Raw genomic sequence first — 19,298 nt, forward strand, 5'->3', positions numbered from 1 at the left:
TAAGAAGTACGACATCAAGTACCAAGGTGTTTAAAGTGCTATGATAATGTATTTATTGTCAGGGGGCAACCTGACGAGTGATAGTTTAATGATGATGAAGAACACACAAGGTCCCACCAAACACATCCAGTGCAAAGTGGTTAATGGCTGCAGGGAGAGGGCTTCACTTACATAGCAAAACCGCTGAGGCTACACTATATATTCATTACAAAGATTCGATCTCTCTTCCAACAATTTCTGCTAATGCTTTTCTCCCAATCACAAGGGGATACGTAGATTCAGAAGAGAACACATATTTCATTTTTCACTAATTGCTTGCACTATTCCTCTGTAGTTTATGTGTTTTGTGGTTATTCATTAAAATGATAGTTTATTGTTTTAATCCATGTATAGCAATCTTGTTATTGGAAGCTGCAAAAAAAAAAGGCGCTAAAGTGGAAATAGTGAATTATGATCAAATATGTTAATGTGATGACCAGACGTGACTCTACAAATCGGTGATCTATAAGGCTACGTGCACACGCTGTGGATTGGGGTGCAGATTTGGCCGCGCGGATTTTGTAAAATCCGCAGGTAAATCTGCAGGTCAAAAGACCAGCGGTTTTACCTGCGGATTGCTCTGCGGTTTTGCCCTGCGGTTTTTCATCTCCTCAATGGAGGAGATGGCAAACCGCAGCGGAATCCGCAGAAAGAAGTGACATGTCAATTCTTTCTGCGGTTTCAAAACCGCGCGGAAAAATCCACACCGTCTGCACTGCGGTTTTGTATTCCCATAGGGAATAATGGTACTGTACACCGCAGCAAAAATTGCTGCGGACCCGCAGCGGCCAAATCCGCTGCGGAACCGCAGCAGAATCCGCAGCGTGTGCACACACCCTAAGTATCCTGCAGAAAGAACGCACTACGATTCATCTACAGTGATCCTAAGAATATTGTGCACATGGATCTTATACAAAGCAGATTTTTGGCTTGGATTTTCCAGGTGGGATATCAGCTGCGTATTAGAGCACAAGGATTGTGACTCGGATCTTATGAAATCTCATCAACATAATCTGCAGCAGAAACTGAATGATGTTGAGAATTTGTCATCCGCAGAATGTCAAATTATGCTGCAGATTTACAAAATTGATCTCATTCCTGCAATGCCACAGGGTAAAATATGCCGTTAATTTGCAGCTTTGACATGTTGCAGATTGTGTTCCTGCAGATTTCACTGTAGATTTTCCACTATGGTAATTTTGCAACAAGTAGGCCCCTAAAACTTGAATTAAAGGGGTTGCCCAGGCTTGACAAAGAGAGTGCAGTTAGTCTATGTAACTACAGACTTCTGAGTCATGACAGCGTGCGGTGCACACAATATCAGGATTCCCCGGTATTGCCAGTGTGAGAGGGCAGTCATGCGACCAAGTCCGTGCAATTTGCAAACTTTGGGTCACGTGCCAACTAGACGTGCTCAGTCTCTCATAATAGAAGTGCATTGAGAGAAATCAGATACGTCTAGTTGGCACGTGACTTCAAGTTTGCAAATTCTATGCATGTAGTCACAAGACTGCCCGCTCTCACTGGCAATACCAGAGAATCCTGACAGCATGCACTCACCCCGTGACAACCCCGTTGAGGAATATTGATTTAATTAAATGGGGGTATTTGCATTTTCTATAATAAATGCTTGAATTTATAAGAACTGTGCTAAAAAATAAACTGCTAGACAAACTGATAGCTAATGGAAGGGCAATGAACAGGTAAAATAAAAGACCGTTCATCTTTTATGATGCAGCCTTGACGGCTCTGCAGGGTCCGGTTTTGTACAGAAAGTAGCAATCATAAGTCCCCTTGGTTTATGATTGATAAGTGCTGGAAACTGTACCATTCTTGCTGTCCAAAAATATACACTAAAGCCTTAAAGGGAATCTGCCTGGATGACTTTTCCAAGGAAACCAGTGTTATAGCTGCATAGGTCCTAGAACAGCAATAAAAGCAGCACCAGCCTTGTAGGAATCTGATGTGACCGCATTGACAAATCACACTTTGAATCAACATGCAAATTTGCCCAAAAGTGCATTGAGGGTGTAAAGATGAACAGTGAGTGCATCGGCACTGTGGTTTCATCACCCAAAAGGAAACTTAATCCTACACGAAACTTTGTAATGAAGTATGGTGAAACCCTGTGTCAAATCCGTAATACAATCAGCACGTAAAACATGTTGATTTTGTCATGCAGCTGAAATTTTCGCAACGTGAGAACAGGGTCTGAATGTCAAGATCTTATTTTAGTTTGTAAAGTTGAGGAAAAGATTCACAAGACTCTGGGCAAGCGGTCATTTCATTAAAACTGCGCCAGTCGGATCTGGGTGCCCCTTCAAATTACGTCATGGACATGGATCGTCGTGGGGCTACTCATCAGAAGAGGCGCCAGGATACCAGCAGGAAGTAAGTTTGCAGTACTCAGGTCCGGCTGCCACAACGTGTCCGCTGGACCCGGGTCCTGTGAATCTCTATTGTTTAGTACTTACTGATCTTTTAACCATTCTTGAACAAATGGAATCTCAAAGAAGTCTGTACTCTGCTGCTCTTTCCTTAATGGATTCTTACTGAAAGACAGAAAGAAATAAAACTCATTGCAAATAGCCTATTGGCCAGAGAGAGATAGGAAGTCAGATTCGAGCAATTGGCAAATGCCCAAGGTTCTAGTCTATGTGGGGCACAATTCTGGGTTCCAACACATATCTTCATAGAACTGGCTCTCTATTTTGCTTGGAATCCATTTTCTCATAAAAGTAGTAGATTATTTCTTTTTTTTTTTTTTACATAAATTGGAAAAAAAAAAAATCCTGTATCTTACATGGTCTCGGAGTCCATGCCATTTATTGCCTTTGAGACTGAGCAGATTTCAATCCACCCTTTGACAATAATCCTTCGCTAAACAGAGCAGTCATTAGTGATGTACTTACTTATATAACCACTGAGTGAGGAAGTCACAAGCAATAAATTTCGTCCTTTTTCTCTACAAAAAAAAACAAATGAAAAATAAAACACATTTTATGAAATGGTATATTGAGTTTATTCTTTATTAATAATTATTTAGAACAGTAAAAAGCTATTTTCAAACTTATTAAAGTGTCAAAGTGCCTACAAACAAGGTTAATCTACCCTGGGATTCACCTTAATTGTGACAAATCATCATTAACCACATGTAAGATGCATAAGATATATTAATACCTGATTGATGTGTCAGCACTGCCACGTCTCACCCTGACGCGCGTTTCGCCGTTTCTTCTTCCGGGGGCTTAATAAGTTTGAAAATAACTTTTTACTGTGACTTGGTTGCTTTTACCACATCAATATGCAAACAGACACTTTATAACTTGGGCAGTTCCTCAATATTGATACCAAAGATGATAGCAGGATAGTTTTTGTTTCTAAACAACTGTTAATCATTCCATTATGTATTTGGTGTTGGCACTATGCCTTATTGAAAGACAAGTTGTTCTGCTGTCTATAGGATAAACTCAGGATTTTGATATTTACCATCAGTTGCATTATTGATTATTTTGAAAACATTTTTTTTCCCAGTTTCCCTTTTGTGGTCATAATAACTTGTAGACCACGGAGCTCTAAATTGATAATCTTAACCTGTTTTTCATGTGTCAACTTGCTGCTCGTCTTCTGGTCTGACCAGTAGCATCCATTATTTATTTTGACATGTATTTTATGTGTAAATTAATAATAAATCTATTTTGATACATTCTTTATACATTCCTTGTATCCTTGTGTTTCTACGAGGTTCTGATTGATATTAGTAGAGAACAGCATGGTGTGTGTGTGCAGTAAGAATGAAAGGGATGTACACGGAGGGTCATTAGTTCACGGCCAAAAGCTACAAACAGCTGAACAGGGGAGCTGGATGTTGTTAGGAAAAATCTGACACATAACCTGACCTACATTCACAAACCTCTGGCACCAACTGCGCCCAATTTTAACATTAAGAGAAACACAGGAAGCATTCACAATGTGAATTGTTTGCTGTGGGATATATTTTTTTGAAGCAAGATGTGTATGAAGCTCTCCTGACCTGTAATTCCAAAATCCATCACACTTGCCTTAATGTGCAGGGGGGTTTTTTTTATCATATTTTTCACTTTCAATCTTAATTTTCAGTCTATTTAGGAAAAAAAAATACTAAAAAATACAGTACATAGGAAACAGTTTATAATGGAACCACAGAAACACTTGTACATACACCTTTTAAAGCTATCCATAATGAGATAGTAGTCAATACATATAACTGCAAGGGAACACTAAATAGTCTTCACCTAAACTGAGAATAGTTAGTAAATGATTACTATAGGTCAAAGACCCCAATAGTCACATGAATGGCGGTCCTGAAGTGCCCTGTGTGAATGGAGCACACTTGTGTGACCACCAAGCCATTGACCGACAAAGATAGCCGCTCTGTCAGTTCCCCAGACCATCAGAACATTAAAGGGTTCCTAGAATTTAGAGAATCCCTCATGCTTAATCTATAGGATTCTGCATGGCTATAGTGGTTGTTTTCTGTGGTTTCCCTTTAAAGCAGCACTCCTCCTCCTCCCCATGACTGTTTTTATCCTATTAATATATTATAATCACCATATTATACAGCACTGTGTACTTACAATTGCTCATTTTGCCTTTCTACCCAGTTAATTCTTCTCTTTTCTCTGCTCCATGTAGAAAGAGGAAATATCTTTTTCCTGTATAAAAAAAAAAATCATTCCCCTCTTCACCTCCCTGACCCATCTTCTCAGGTCCTCTCCCCTGCCAGGGACTTTTGCAGTGACTGATGACTCATGCAGGGAAAATTGACCTCCTGTTCATACATAGAGCTTAGAAGGAGTCAGTCAGTTATTAATTACGTGATGCCATAAGCCTAATGGAAAAGAGGAAAATTAACTGGGTAGAAAGGCAATATGAGCAATTGTAAGTGCAAAGTGATATATAATATGATGATTGCAATATATGAGGAAGATAACATTTTTTGATGGGAGGAGGAGGGTTTTTTTGTTTTTTTTTAAAAAGTACCTTTTTCTCTGAGAAGAAACAATTTGCATATTGGATTTGTAACCCGCACCGCAGGTCAGTTTACGTACAGCAAAATATAAAAGCACAGTGCCAAGAGATTTCTATAAATCACGTCAATTTTGCTGAAAGTGTAAGATGCTAAAACTCAACAAAAACCCAGGGACTTATCCGCAGCCTCTTGCTCACAAGCAGCATTTTTGCTGCGCTTTTTTTTTCTCTTGACAGTAAAAGTCTTAGTTACTCACCGGTTAACGGTATTTTTCGGAGTCCATGACAGCACCACCTGAGAGAGGGGATCCGCCCTTTAGGAACAGGAAACCTACAGATACAAAAAGGGTGGCACCTCTCCCACGCATCAGTTGGATTACAGAGCACAAGAGGACTTCCAAGGTTAATGCATGATTTATGTACAGTATTCTTTACAATTATAACGTTTATCACCAGTGAGTATAAACAAGAAAAAAGACGTGCACACCCCAATTAAACTAAAGGGAGGGAATATACGGGTGCTGTCATGGACTCCGAAAAATACCGTTAACCGGTGAGTAACTAAGACTTTATTCGATCGTCCATGACAGCACCACCTGAGAGATTTACAGAGAGTAATATCAGCTTTAGGGAGGGACTACAGCCTGCAGCACCCTTATACCAAAAGAGAGGTCTGTAGAAGCACCCAGGTCTAGCCTATAATGACTATAAAAGGTGCTCGGAGAGGACCAAGTAGCCGCCTTACATATCTGGTCGATGGAGACTTCTGATCTTTCGGCCCATGAGGTTGCCATTGCCCTGGTGGAATGCGCCCTCAGCTTTCCGGGTGGCGACCTGCCCTTTGATGTGTATGCTATTGCAATCGCCTCTCTAATCCATCTGGCTAGTGTATTTTTTGATGCTCTACAACCTTTTCTGGGGCCTTGATGAGAGATAAATAGGGCATTATCTTTCTTCCAGGGATCAGTGACTGACAGATATTCTATGAGGCCTCTCCTGACATCCAGGGTGTGTAGTTTCCTTTCCTTCTCATTAGTTGGATTAGGGAGGAAGGATGGCAGAACTATCTCCTGCGTCCTATGGAAACTAGAAACTACCTTTGGCAAGTACGCTGGATCAGGTCTGAGTATTACCCTATCCTCTTTAAACTGTAAATAAGGAGGACACCTAGATAAAGCCTGAATATCGCTTATTCTGTGAGCTGATGTCAGAGCTACCAGGAAGGCTACCTTGAGGGACAGGATTTTTAGGGAAGCCGACGAGATAGGTTCGAATGGAGTCTCTGTCATAGCAGTGAGGACTAGGTTCAAGTCCCACGGCATAAACCTATCCTTCATTATTGGCCTGGATCTACCTGCTGCCTTAATGAATCTGCTTATCCAATAATTACCAGAAATGTTGCAGCTAAACAGAGCCCCCAAGGCTGACACTTGTACTTTAAGGGTACTGGTAGAGAGTCCCATGTCTAGACCTTTTTGTAGGAACTCTAATATCTGCATTATAGGTGCTGAATCCCCAGCGATAACTTCTGAGTTTTGAAGGAATTTTTTCCAAATCCTGACGTAAATTTTTGTGGTAATGATTTTCCTACTTTTAAGAAGGGTGTTAATTAGGTCTGCGGAGAAACCCTTTTCTTCTAATAATGACCGTTCAAACTCCACGCCGTCAGATGAAGGCCAGCCACCTGAGGATGGAAGACTGGGCCCTGGGACAGGAGATCCGGGATGTCCGGCAGAACCCAAGGATCGGACACCGACATGGTCCTGAGGCATGAGAACCATGCTCTCCTGGGCCAAAACGGAGCGATGACTATCACCCTTGCTCTGTCTTTTCTGATTTTCCTCATCACTAGGGGTAGAAGAGATAGGGGAGGGAAGGCGTAGGCTAGTTTGAAGTCCCAGTTTATCAGGAAGGCATCTACCGCCAGAGGATTTTCTCTGGGATTCAGGGAGCAGAATTGTTCCAATTGAGTGTTGTCTCTGGTGGCGAATAGGTCTACCTCTGGATATCCCCACTTTTGAACAATCAGTTTGAATATGGAGGTGTTTAAAGACCATTCCCCTTGCTTTAGCCGATTGCGGCTTAAAAAGTCTGCCGTGATGTTGTCTTTTCCTTTTATATGCAATGCTGTTAAAGATAGGAAGTATTGTTCTGCTAGATGGAACAACCGTTCTGCTACCAACATCAGGGGTCTGGAACGAGTCCCGCCTTGGCGATTGATGTATGCCACGGTGACCTGATTGTCGGAGAACACTCGCACATGATGGCCCTGTAGATACACAAGGAGCTTTTTAGCCGCCTGTTCTACTGCCGTTAATTCTTTTAGGTTAGATGACATTCCTAACTGATGATGTTGCCATTGGTCCTGGACTAAAATTTCACCCATATGAGCTCCCCAACCGTAAGGACTAGCATCCGTGGTGACTATGCGGGTTACGTTATACTCCCAAGGCACCCCTTTTAATAAGTTATCCTTGTGTAACCACCACTCTAGGGACTCCCTTGTGTTACGGGATAAGGTTAGCTGACCCTCCAAGTAACCTCCAAGGACTTTTTGATGTAATAAGACCTCGCTCTGTAGTTTCCTTGCATGAAACTGGGCCCACTGGACTGCCGGGATACAGGCCGAGAGAGAGCCTAGAAGGGACATGGCTTTTCTGAGGGACATGGTGGGGTTATTGGAGGCGTTCAGGATCTGATAATGGAGGCGAACAAGCTTGTCCGGAGGCAGACGGCATTCCTGTTTTTCAGAATCCAGGGTTAGGCCCAAAAATTGTTGGACTTTCATTGGCTGCAACCGGGACTTTTTGACGTTCAGCAACCATCCTAACCGTTCTAGGGCAGACATTGCCTTTTGTAGCTGTTGTAAACAATGGTTCGCCGTTTTACCTACAATAAGAAAATCGTCCAGGTAGGGGATCACCAGAATGTTTGATTCACGTAGATGGGCCATGACCTCCGCTATCACCTTAGTAAACACTCGGGGAGCGACTGCCACTCCAAAAGGGAGGGCCGCATATTGGAAATGTCGAATTGACCCATCCAACTGAACCGCCACTCTGAGGAACCGCTGATGGCCTGCATGGATGGGTATATGGTAGTATTCGTCTTTTAAATCTAACACCACCATGAAGCAGTTTTGGAACAGCAATTTTATTGCAGATTTAATCGTTTCCATCTTAAAGGGACGTATGACCAAAAATTTGTTGAGGGCTTTAAGGTTAATTATTGTCCTAAAGGAGCTGTCCGGTTTGCGGACCAGGAACAGAGGGGAGTAGAATCCCTTCTCCCATTCTTCCTCTGGAACCTCTATCAGGACTTTCTTAGCGCACAGGTTATGAACCTCGGCTTCCAAGGCAGCTTGTTCTGCCGCAGATGACCTGAGTGGGGTGATTTTAAATTGATCAAGGGGAACCCTAGAAAACTCTAGTCGTAGTCCCACGGCTATTATCCCCAATATCCAGCTGCTATTGGAGATCAGAGACCAGGATGGGTAGAAGGCAGCTAGTCTCCCTCCTACTGGGGCCACTAGTCATTGGGGCGGCTTTTTCGTGTCCCGAGCTGGACCTTCCTGGCGCCCTCCCCCAAACATGAATCCTGTACCTTTCCTTTTTTTATCATCCCATCTGCCCTGATCTCTGGACGACCTTCTCCGGAAAACCCCTTTCCTGGCGAAGGGACGTCTGTACGAGGGGTTCGGGAGACTGGGAAATTTCTTTTTGTCATCTCCAGCTTTCTCCAACAATTCGTCCAAGACGGGACCGAATAGGTACTCCCCCTCGCAGGGAATGGAACAGAGACGGGACCGGGTTTGAATATCTCCTGGCCAGCATTTTAACCAGAGCGCTCTTCGCGCTGCATTAGACAGACCTGCGGCTTTTGCCGCCATTCTTGCAGAGTCTGCAGAAGCATCGGCTAAAAACGCTGCGGCATTCTGAATGATGGGTAAATTTTTCCGAATAGATGATCTTGAAGCTCCATCTCTTAGTTCGGAATCTAGCTGATCTAGCCAGACCATCATGGATCTGGCTGTACAGGTGGCAGCTACCGCTGGTCTTAACGCGCCTGCTGACATCTCCCATGTCCCTTTAAGGAAAGAATCTGCTTTCTTATCTAACGGATCTTTCAGGGAGGCCATATCGTCAAATGGTATGGCGGATTTTTTAGATGCTTTGGCTACTGCAGCATCTAGTTTCGGGGCTTTATCCCATCTGTTTACTATCGGGTCATCGAAGGAGTATCTCCGCTTAAAGGCTGGTGGCATGGAGCCCCTTTTCTCCGGTCTCTTCCATTCTCTATCAATTAGGCTCTGAACCTTTTCGTTCAATGGAAAGGCTTTACGTTTTTTGGGGTCCAACCCCCCGAACATAATGTCCTGTGCTGAGAGTTCTCGTTTTTTGTCCGCTACCCCCATGGTGGACCGTATAGCTTTCACTAATTTGTCCATCTGTTCTAAGGGGAAGCAGAACCGGCTAGAGTCTTCATCCGAGGAAGACGACGAGGAGGCCGAGGAGTCTGAGGAATTGTCCCCTTTCCCAGGGGCGACTGAGGCCTCCGAGCCCGAACCACTAGCCTCTCTTCTCCTAGAAGGTTCTCTTTGAGGTAAAGCTTTCATTTCTGCCCTGATCATGTCTCTCAGGTTTGAAGTGAAGTCAGGTGTCTCTTCCGCTACCTGCATAAACGGGGGAGAGTATAAGGGCCTGACAATCTACCCCTGGACTCCCTGTCCTTAATAACTCCTACCGTCTGCCGTATGCATGGCTGGCATAATTTTTTAGGGTGGCCATCTGGTAGGGGGGAACTACAGAGGGCACATTCCCTGTGTTTCTGTTTTCCCGTAACCTTCTTCCCCTGAAAAAAAACATAAAGGAACACTGCATCAGGGTACATTCACGGAGATCTCTTACCCATGCAGATGAGTCAGGTACCGGATCACGGAGGGAGGCAGGGGGGTCCTTTCTGGAGGAACTTTCGCGGCTCTGGTCGCTGGTTCGTTTCTGTCTCTTCTGCTGGCCACTCGCCTGTTTCTGCGGGTGTTCCTGCGTCTCGTCCTGCTGGACTAAGGGGGCTTCCGACGTCTCCATTGCTGGGGCCTTCAGAAGCACCCCAGCGGCGTCCCCATCTGCCTTATATGGCCTCCTGTCCGGGTCAGCAGGCATACTGCCCTAGCACCACCCACCCGGCATTTGTGTTCCCTCCCCCATGCTCCGGCCCCCCTCGCCTTCGCCGGGTCGCCGCGCGACCCCCGGACCGGCATGCACCCGCGGCGCGCGCCGGAGGCCGCCGGCACCCGACTTCCGGTATCGGCGCTATCGCTCCGCCCCTTCCGCCGCGTCACTTCCGCCGCTCACAGAGCCCTGCGGGAGCGCGCGCGAAGGAGCCGCGCAGGCCCGCCCGGAGTGCCAGCACCCCCCGCGCCCGCCGCCATGAGCCCGGCCAGGAGACAGCACTGACCCGGAGGACCGGGCCTGGGGAAGTGCACCGGGGCATACCTACCAGGTGCTGGCTCTGGAGACGGCATCCACCGGACCCTTGCTCCACCTGCTTCGTCCACTGTCGTGGTGACCTACCCGGCCCCACCGTGGTGCTTCCAGGGACCCCGCACTGACCGAGGTAGGAGACCCCCTCGCTACCTGGGTCGGTCAGCCGGCCTGGGTATTCCATGATGATTCTGACGGACGATCTGTAGAGAGTCCTGTCCTCCAGGAACAGGAAACCAACTGATGCGTGGGAGAGGTGCCACCCTTTTTGTATCTGTAGGTTTCCTGTTCCTAAAGGGCGGATCCCCTCTCTCAGGTGGTGCTGTCATGGACGATCGAATAAACTATGCATTTTGCAGTGTTTTCACTGCATTTTTGGTGCATGTTTTTTGGGCACGGATTATATGTCTGCTTTCAGCTTTATCTATACTACATGTTTAATAAAATTAGTTTTAGTCACACAAAAAAACACGCTGCAAAAACGTTTGCTGCATTTTTATAGTGTTTTTACACTTTTTCGTTGCTTTCTACAGATGAAAAAAAAAGGTGCAAAAATGTTGAAAAAATTGACATGCTGTGGATTTCAAAGACACTGCAGGTCCCAAATCCATTCAGATAAAAAAAAAAACCCAAGCATGTACATGAGATTCTTGAGGCTTTTGCTGGTACTGTAAAATCAGCTTTTAGGCTGTGTGCCCACGTAGCGATTTTTAAGCATTTTTGCTGCGATTTTCGGCGCGAAAACATTTAAAAATCTTGTACAGAACGCCCCCCATGCATTCCTATGGCATTCTGCACATGCTGTGCTAATGCTGCGCTTTTTTCCGCGGCGGAATCGCATTGCGGAAAAAATCGCAGCATGGTAATTCTTTTGTGCGGAATCGCAATGAATTGCCGTGATTCCGCACCCATAGGAATGCATGAGAACCGCTTACTTCCCACATGTGGCTATGCCCACCATGCGCGAAGTTAAGCGTCTCATGTGCGGTTGGTACCCACGGTGTGGAAGAGAGGAGACTGTCCTCCAGGCCCTGGGTACCAAACCCCTGTAAGAAAAAGAATTAAAAATAAAAAATCGGGGTATATTTACCTTCCGGCGTCACGCGCTGCCATCCCGGGCCTCAGCGTTCCCAGTAATGCCTTGCGGCAAGGACCTGTGATGATGTAGTCTCGCGTGACTCTAGCGGTCTCGTGACATCGCTATAGCAACGCGAGACCAACGTCATCACAGGTCTCGCAAGGTATCCCTGGGAACGGGAGCATCGCTGAGACTGCGCGGGACGTCGGAAGGTAAATATACCCTGATTTTTTATTTTTTAATTATTTTTTACATTCTTTCTTTTACTATTGATGCCACATAGGCGGCCTCAATAGTAAAAACCTGGTCACACTTGTCAAATACTATGTTTGATGAGTGTGACCAACCTGTCAATCACTTTCCAAGCGATGCTTCAAATCGCTTGGAAAGTGCTTGAATATCGCACGCGAAAATCGTGGCAAAATCGCGAACATAATCATGGTAAAATCGCAAGGAAAAAAACGCACGATTTCTGGGAAGGAGTCCGGTTTTCAGTGTCCGGATTAAAACGCTACGTGGGCACATAGCCTTAATTTGCATTAAAAAAAATGCACCAGGAAAAAAACGCTGCATGTGAATGTCAATTCTTTCAGCATTTTTGCAGCTTTCTTTCACTCATGGAATAGCAACAGGAAATGCAAAAACACTGCAAAAAATGCAGCAAACAAGTTTTGCTGCATTTTTATAGAATTTTTTATTGCATTTTGGTAAATAAGGCTACATTCCCACAATATGTTTTCGATGAGTTTTTTACACTGCATATTTAAAAAATAAATAAATAAATAATGCAAGTAACCTTCTTTTTCGTAATGGGTGAAGAAATGGTGCAGCACCATAAAAAACTCACCAGAAGCTGATCGTGGGTATGTAGCATAAGGCCATGTTCATACATTGAGCTTTTGGTGAGCTTTTTACCTCAGTATTTGTAAGCCAAAACCAAGAGAAGAAGGCCAAGGGCACATGTTGCGTTTTTGGTGAATTTTTTACCTCAGTATTTGTAATCCAAAACCAGGAGAGGAACAATCAGAGGAAAAGTATAATAGAGACACGTCACCACATCTGTATTTATCACCCACTCCCGATTTTGGCTTACAGATACTGATGTGAAATGCTGACCAAATACTGAACGTGTGAACGTGGCCTAAGGCAGGGGCGTATCTGGGGGGGGCAGCCAGGGCAGTTGCCCCGGGCACAGCCCGGGCCGCCTAATGCAGCGGTCCGCAGTGTCCTCCCCGGCGGCTGCGTTCTGCCTCCCCCCTGGCCTGAGAGTCGGCGGTTCTCTGTGTCAGCTGTCAAGCTGACAGCTGGCGCAGAGAAGGTGCGCGTGCCGGCTCCCAGGGAACAATTGTACTGGCGTCTGTATAGACGCCAGCACAATTGCAGCTCTGACCGCCGGGCCAAAGCGACGTCAGCAGCGTGACATGTCATGTGATCACGCTGCTGACGTCACTCCCCGGCGCCCAGAGTGAACGCTCAGCGATGGTGGTAAGTGTGCTCCAATGTGGAGCTGAAGAAACCACCGAAGATGGGGGGGGTTAATGAGTGGAGATGAGGTTAATGTGGGGATGGGGATTAATGTGTGGGGGGTTAAAGAGTGGGGATGGGGTTAATGTGTGGGGGTTAATGAGTGGGGGGGTTAATGAGTGGGGATGGGGTTAATGTGTAGTGGGGTTAATAAGTGGGGATGGGGGTTACTGTGTGGGGGGTAAAGAGTGGGGATGGGGGTTAATGTGTGGGGGGTTAATGAGTGGGGATGGGGGTTAATGTGTGGGGGGTTAATGAGTGGGGATGGGGGTTAATGTGTGGGGGGTTAATGAGTGGGGATGGGGGTTAATGAGTGGGGATGGGGGTTAATGAGTGGGGGGGTAAAGAGTAGGGATGGGGTTAATGTGTGGGGGGTAAAGAGTGGGGATGGGGTTAATGTGTGGGGGGTTAATGAGTGGGGATGGGGGTTAATGTGTTGGGGATTTGGAGTGGGGGGTACATAATGTGTTGGGGGATTTGGGAGTATGGATGGGGGGTTAATGAGTGGGGATGGAAGTAATGAGTGGGGATGGGGGTTATTGTTTGGGGGGGTTAATGAGTAGGGATGGGATTTGGAGTGGGGGGTACATAATGTGTGGTGGGGATTTGGGAGTGTGGATGGGGGGATTTAATGTGTGTGGGGAGATTTGAGGACAGTATGTATGAGGAAACAGTATGGGGGTTGGGTGCAGACAGTATGGGGAGCGAACGGGTTAATGTATGTGGACACAGTATGGGGAGTCAGGGGTATGTGTGAGCAGGCAGTATAGAGAGTGTGGGGGTAAATAGATGAGGAGACAGTTATGGTGAACAGGTGGGATGTTAGAGGAGACAGTATGAGGAGGGAGGGGAATAGTGTGAGGTGACAGTATATTGCAGATATTTGTATTTAGGGGCATTATAATGACACTTCTATCTTTAAGGGCATCGTGTGGAGATTTGCTGCAGAAGACCGGAGAAGATGGAAATCTGCAGAGACGAGATGTGGATGAGAAAACTCATCATGGGGTCTGGACAAGAAGAAGAAAAGGAGAACGACTGCAGAGACGACGTCATCTATAAGGTACTTGGATGTAAATGTTATTTGTGATACTGACTAATTCTCATGTTTTTATTGTTAGGAACATTAAAGGGGTTCTCCAGGCTTATGCTGAGTCTGCAGTCATTCTATGTGACTGCAGACTTCTGAATTCTCACAGTGATCACTGAACGCTGTCAGGATTCTCTCATGCTGGTAATTTACATACATGCGGTCACATGCTGACTAGACGTGTGTGGCCTCACTCAATGAAAATGAACGGAGCGAGGCCTAGTCTAGTCGGAATGTGGCCAGAAGTATATAAATCACATGCTTGTGCTGACATGACTGTACATCGGCAAGGGAGAATCCTAAAAGTGTGCAGGGCATTAGTTGTGAGAATTCAGAAGCTGCAATGTCAGGATTCAGCTCTGCAGGTTCCATATGCGATTTTCATACTTGACAACGAGCTTCTCTTCCTGCTTTCAGTTTTTTACTGAACATTGAGAGCATTAGAGAGAGCAGCTCGTGGGTACATGGCTAAGTGTGCAAGTCGCATATGTACTTGACGATTTTCCCTCCTCACTAGTTTCACTTTCCATAGATCACTGTTCAGCATGTGTCTGGGGGAGGAGCAGCTGCTCTCTGCAGTGAGGCTGCTAGAGGGGGAGGATTTGTTACTGTGTGATGAGGGCTTCTTCATGTGGATGGGGAGGGCCTGTAGCTATGGAGGGTGGGGTTGTTGCTATAGAGGGCATGTTTGGAGTAGAGTAGGAGGTTATGACTAGTTCTTATTTCAATGCCATAACACCCCCCCCTTGGACGTTCTGTTCAGAATATCTAGAAAACCGTGCCAACTAGTGACAGAAAGTAAATTACTTATTGTCATAATTCTGCAGCCCAGATATGTACTGAGATTATGTGAAAAGCCCGGACAACCCCTTTAAGGGGTTGTCTCATCATCTTCCTCAATCTTCAGGATAGCACCGCTTCCCTACCTCCTGCTTGCCGGATCATTTCGCCCCTGATTGATTGACAGTTGATATTAATGGCATGTTTGCGTAGCTAGAACAAACTGCATGCGCTCTGATCACTCAAGCAGAGGCAGATTTGCCCCTACTGCATTGGAAGAGCGCAAAGACATTGCAGCTAGATGGATCCAGAGATCTGTCCAGCTTCAGAGCAACACGTGCAAGCGCTTTTGGAAAGAGCTTGTAAGTGCTGCACTCCTTGCCAAAGAGATCGACCTATGCTGATAAACTCCAGCATTGGCCAGTAACCTATGCAATGAGTAGAAATCAATGAAACTAAAAAAAAACTCTATTCTTGAAAACAGGGAGAACTTTTTTTAACAAGTAATTAGCAAAGTTGCTTGATTTTACAGGCACTTTGCAATCTTGCCCATTAAATATGAGAATAACCCTTCAATGTAGTCATGCACATTAGTCTAAAAGTTGAACAAAATGTTCATTCACAGTGTGAAATCTAACAATGAACAACTGCTTTAGCTGACTGTCACAACTTCACAGTGTCACTGAACTCATATGGTCAAGTTATATGTCTATAATGGACAATACAGACTAAAATGTGTATGGCTGCAGCGGTATGAAGATCATACATGAAACAATCAAATGCCTGTTATATGCATTATTGTTTCACCACTGCAGCTGTACACATTGTTCAACCGTTAATCTACGTACTTCTACCTAATATGTGTGGCCACCTTTAGCCTCATAAGTAACAGACCCTGGTGGCAAGTGATTGACTTCAAAGTCAGTATAATTGGCATGGCTTCTGCTTGACTTGTGTCAGAGCCTGAATCCACCAGAACTTTCAACAAGGCCTTGGTAGATTAGTCTAATTCTGATTGTGATCACTGCCATCAATTCATTTTGCGAAGAGCATGTATATCAAGATAGTATGACAAAAAAGTAATGCATGCCAAAAAAACAATAAAGTAATTGTACATATTTACTCATCTAGTCTAATTTTAGACAAAATAAACTTAGTCTAGACGGTCTAAAAATGTGCCAAATTTATCAGTAAGGCGTATGCTGGATTATAAATTTGGCTCGTTTTTAGACACTTTACGGCAATTCTTGGTTTGTGTAGTTTATGCCAACAATTTGCCACATTTTGCCATACATTGTCATCTTAATCCATGACACTTTTCACAAAATTAAAACCAATTTGCCACTAAAACATTTCCACTTGTGGAGTGAGGCGCAAAAAGTGCCTAAGACACATAATAAACATGGCAAAAGTTTCAACAAAGCATGTCAATTATGCTACTTTAAAAGTTTATTTTTACTGAAAAAGGAAAACAGTTCTTCACAATCACTGGGAACTATGTATAAAATGTTAAGGTAGCAATCTAGTGATTTATTTTTATTTATCCTATCACTAATAGTTTTCTCTCTATATATAGGTATATAATATCCTGTATATAGTTCAAGTAGCATTAATTTATTTTGTTGCTTCTTGCCATCTTGAAATTCTTAGATTCCTTCTCAGCTAGCTCAGGTGATTTCATGGTGCCCACTGGAAATTACTTGCATTTTTGCTTTCTGAATGGGGCAACCACGAAAACTGCTTGTATGAAGTATTCCACACATCACAGTTACTGATGATGACTACACAGTTCCTGTCGCATAATTCAAATGCAGATGGTCACAGTTCGGCCTACTTATAATATTTTAGCTTACTTAGGATAATACAAAGAGGAGGATAGTCACAATATTAGCACAACATGCAAAGATGGTACTGGCATTAGATGGTCATGTGATATTATGCTGATGCATCATGGGACTGATAGCAAAACACAGGAATAAAATGCAGGGCTATATCGAACGAGGGATCCATAAGAAGAACAGAGGTACAGAAATGAGACATACCGTAATTTGATACTGCATCATTTTTATTCTATTCGCCTATGCTTTTTATATGGTTTTAGGTGGAGTCAGCATTCAAGGGATGATGACAGTCATCCACCTGTACTATGACAGCTGTGACCAAAATTTACAATCGTAGCTGAATGGGATTTAGAAGAATAGACCAGCTGTATACCCCTGAATCCACAATGAACACTGACGTGGACAGAATATAATAAGCCGGATATATATGAATCCAGAAGGTCTACTGTTGTCTCCAGACTATGAATAACTCAACATTCCCACACTTTACAAATACATGCCACTAAGTACTGTATAACTTTTAATGAAGTTCATACACACTTCTAAGAGATGGACATCACTTGTAAACCAGTCGGTGCTAACCCTGTCCGCTACACCACCTCTCATGCGAGTGTTGACAGTTGCGTAATAAACGCATTTATCCTCAATCAGTATCTTTATAGTACATAAGTGCCCAATTTACGTACAAACTTTGGTTTTGAGATTTGGTTCTGAATTTGTTGATCTGGAAGACCTGTCCTGTCCTGCATTACATACACCAGTGTTCCCAATTCCAGTCCACAAAAGCCACCAACAGATCAGGTTTTCAGGACTTCCTTAGTATTGCCCATAATACCATCACCTGGGCAATAATAATAATAATAAGGAAATCCTGAAAACATGATCTGTTGATGGGCCATGAGGACTGGAGTTGGGGATCATCAAGGACATGCACAAGCCATTGATTTGAACAGATGTTGTGTAATGCTTAATTTTGCCTCTGGAGACGCTGCAGGGAAACTGAATGCTCCCCCATAAATAACAGCAGATTGCTGGGAGCGCCATCAAAAAGATCCTTTGTAAATAGCTGCTTATCAAAGAAGGGATTGTGGAAAGCGAAAAACTCCTTAAAAAGTGTGGTCCAATTTTTTCCACCGACCCATTTCCAAAGGCCAATTTTTATCTCAAACTTGGACCAAAATTAGACATGTCTTCAATTTTTTCCATTGACTACTCGGTCATAGGAAAAAAGAAAAAAAAAAAAAATTGGACATGTGCACAGCCCCATAGATTATCATAGGTAACAAGTGCTATGTTTGAAAACCCCAGATAGCAATTGTACACGAAAATCGGACGTGTGAATGAGCCCTTACAATGAGAGTACGTTCTTTTACATGAAACTTCCAGGCAATAAAAATGCAATTACACTGGTATGATTTACAGTCTGGTTACATGTATTATCCCATAATCCTTTTTCAATTATGGACTCGAAATTTAAAGGTCACATTTAATTTAGGCTGCTGTCAGAGCAGACACTTAGTAGAGAGTCATTCTGTGATCAGATTACCCAATTTTTTTCTTCCATAGAGAGGATAAAATTATCTATGTTGGCTTAGTTACTAAGTAAATATCTGTTCATTTATTTGACATCATCGGACTTCCTCTGGGTGCTCACCAAATAAATGACTCTCCGGGAGTTACAGAAAGTTCAAATACCTGCACGTGTGTCCGACATACAGAGAAGTAACATAACAAGGTGCAGGTGGCAGTGATCTGCATGTCTGCGAATTCCAGAAGAACTGCTCTAGAACAGATTCTACAATGCAAAGTGAACACCCAGAATCAGCAAAGGAACTTAAAGGGGTTGTTAGGGACTTTAACATTGATTGCCTATTCTTAGGATGGCTCATCAATATCTGATCAGTGGGCGTGCGACACCCAGAATCCCAGCCGATCAGCTGACCCTAGCAGACGGTCCTCTGTAGCTTCGCAACTAAACACTTCTAGCCGGCACCCAGAACAGTAGATCGTCAGGGTGCCAGGGGCTGCACCTCCCACTGATCAGATGTTGATGAGCTAGCCTAAGGATAGGCCATCAATGTAAAAGTCCCAGACAACCCCTTTAAGAATTACATGGTGAACAATGCGTGAACATGGTGATGCTCTGTATTAATGCTTCAAATACCTATAAAAAAGGTATTATATAAGGAGTTTTATTAATTAGACAACCCCTTTAACAAGATAAGAACTGGGAGATTTTAGTTTTAGCACGTTCATTTTTTTCCCCCCTCTTCCAAGAGCGACAACTCTTTTTTTATGTGTTGATATAGCAATATGAGGACTTGTTTAAGTTGTGGTTTTGAATGATACCATTCAATTACTACATAATGACACTCCTGGTACTGTGAACTTATGCTATTAAGTCTGCTGTTTGGTAGTACTACACAGCAATTGTTGGGATCAATGTTACCTCCAAT

General features: G+C 44.1%; 1 protein-coding gene across 2 annotated transcripts in view; it reads right to left on the bottom strand.

Moving 5' to 3' along the window:
- IQCK (IQ motif containing K) overlaps window positions 1–19,298 on the bottom strand; it is a 100,961-nt gene that overhangs the window by 55,880 nt on the left and 25,783 nt on the right. For both annotated transcript variants that reach the window (XR_012219895.1, XM_073542965.1), the window contains exons 5-6: window positions 2,952–3,004; window positions 2,514–2,591 (exon numbers count right to left, since the gene is read on the bottom strand). Coding sequence is in view for 1 of the 2 variants with exons in the window: in XM_073542965.1 (XP_073399066.1) it covers window positions 2,514–2,591; window positions 2,952–3,004 (131 nt within the window). In the remaining variant the exon portion in view is untranslated. The remainder of the gene's footprint in view (window positions 1–2,513; window positions 2,592–2,951; window positions 3,005–19,298) is intronic.

Source organism: Dendrobates tinctorius, unplaced genomic scaffold, assembly GCF_039654945.1.
Source record: "Dendrobates tinctorius isolate UK_male_01 unplaced genomic scaffold, ASM3965494v1 ptg000129l, whole genome shotgun sequence".
Classification (NCBI taxonomy): domain Eukaryota; kingdom Metazoa; phylum Chordata; class Amphibia; order Anura; family Dendrobatidae; genus Dendrobates; species Dendrobates tinctorius.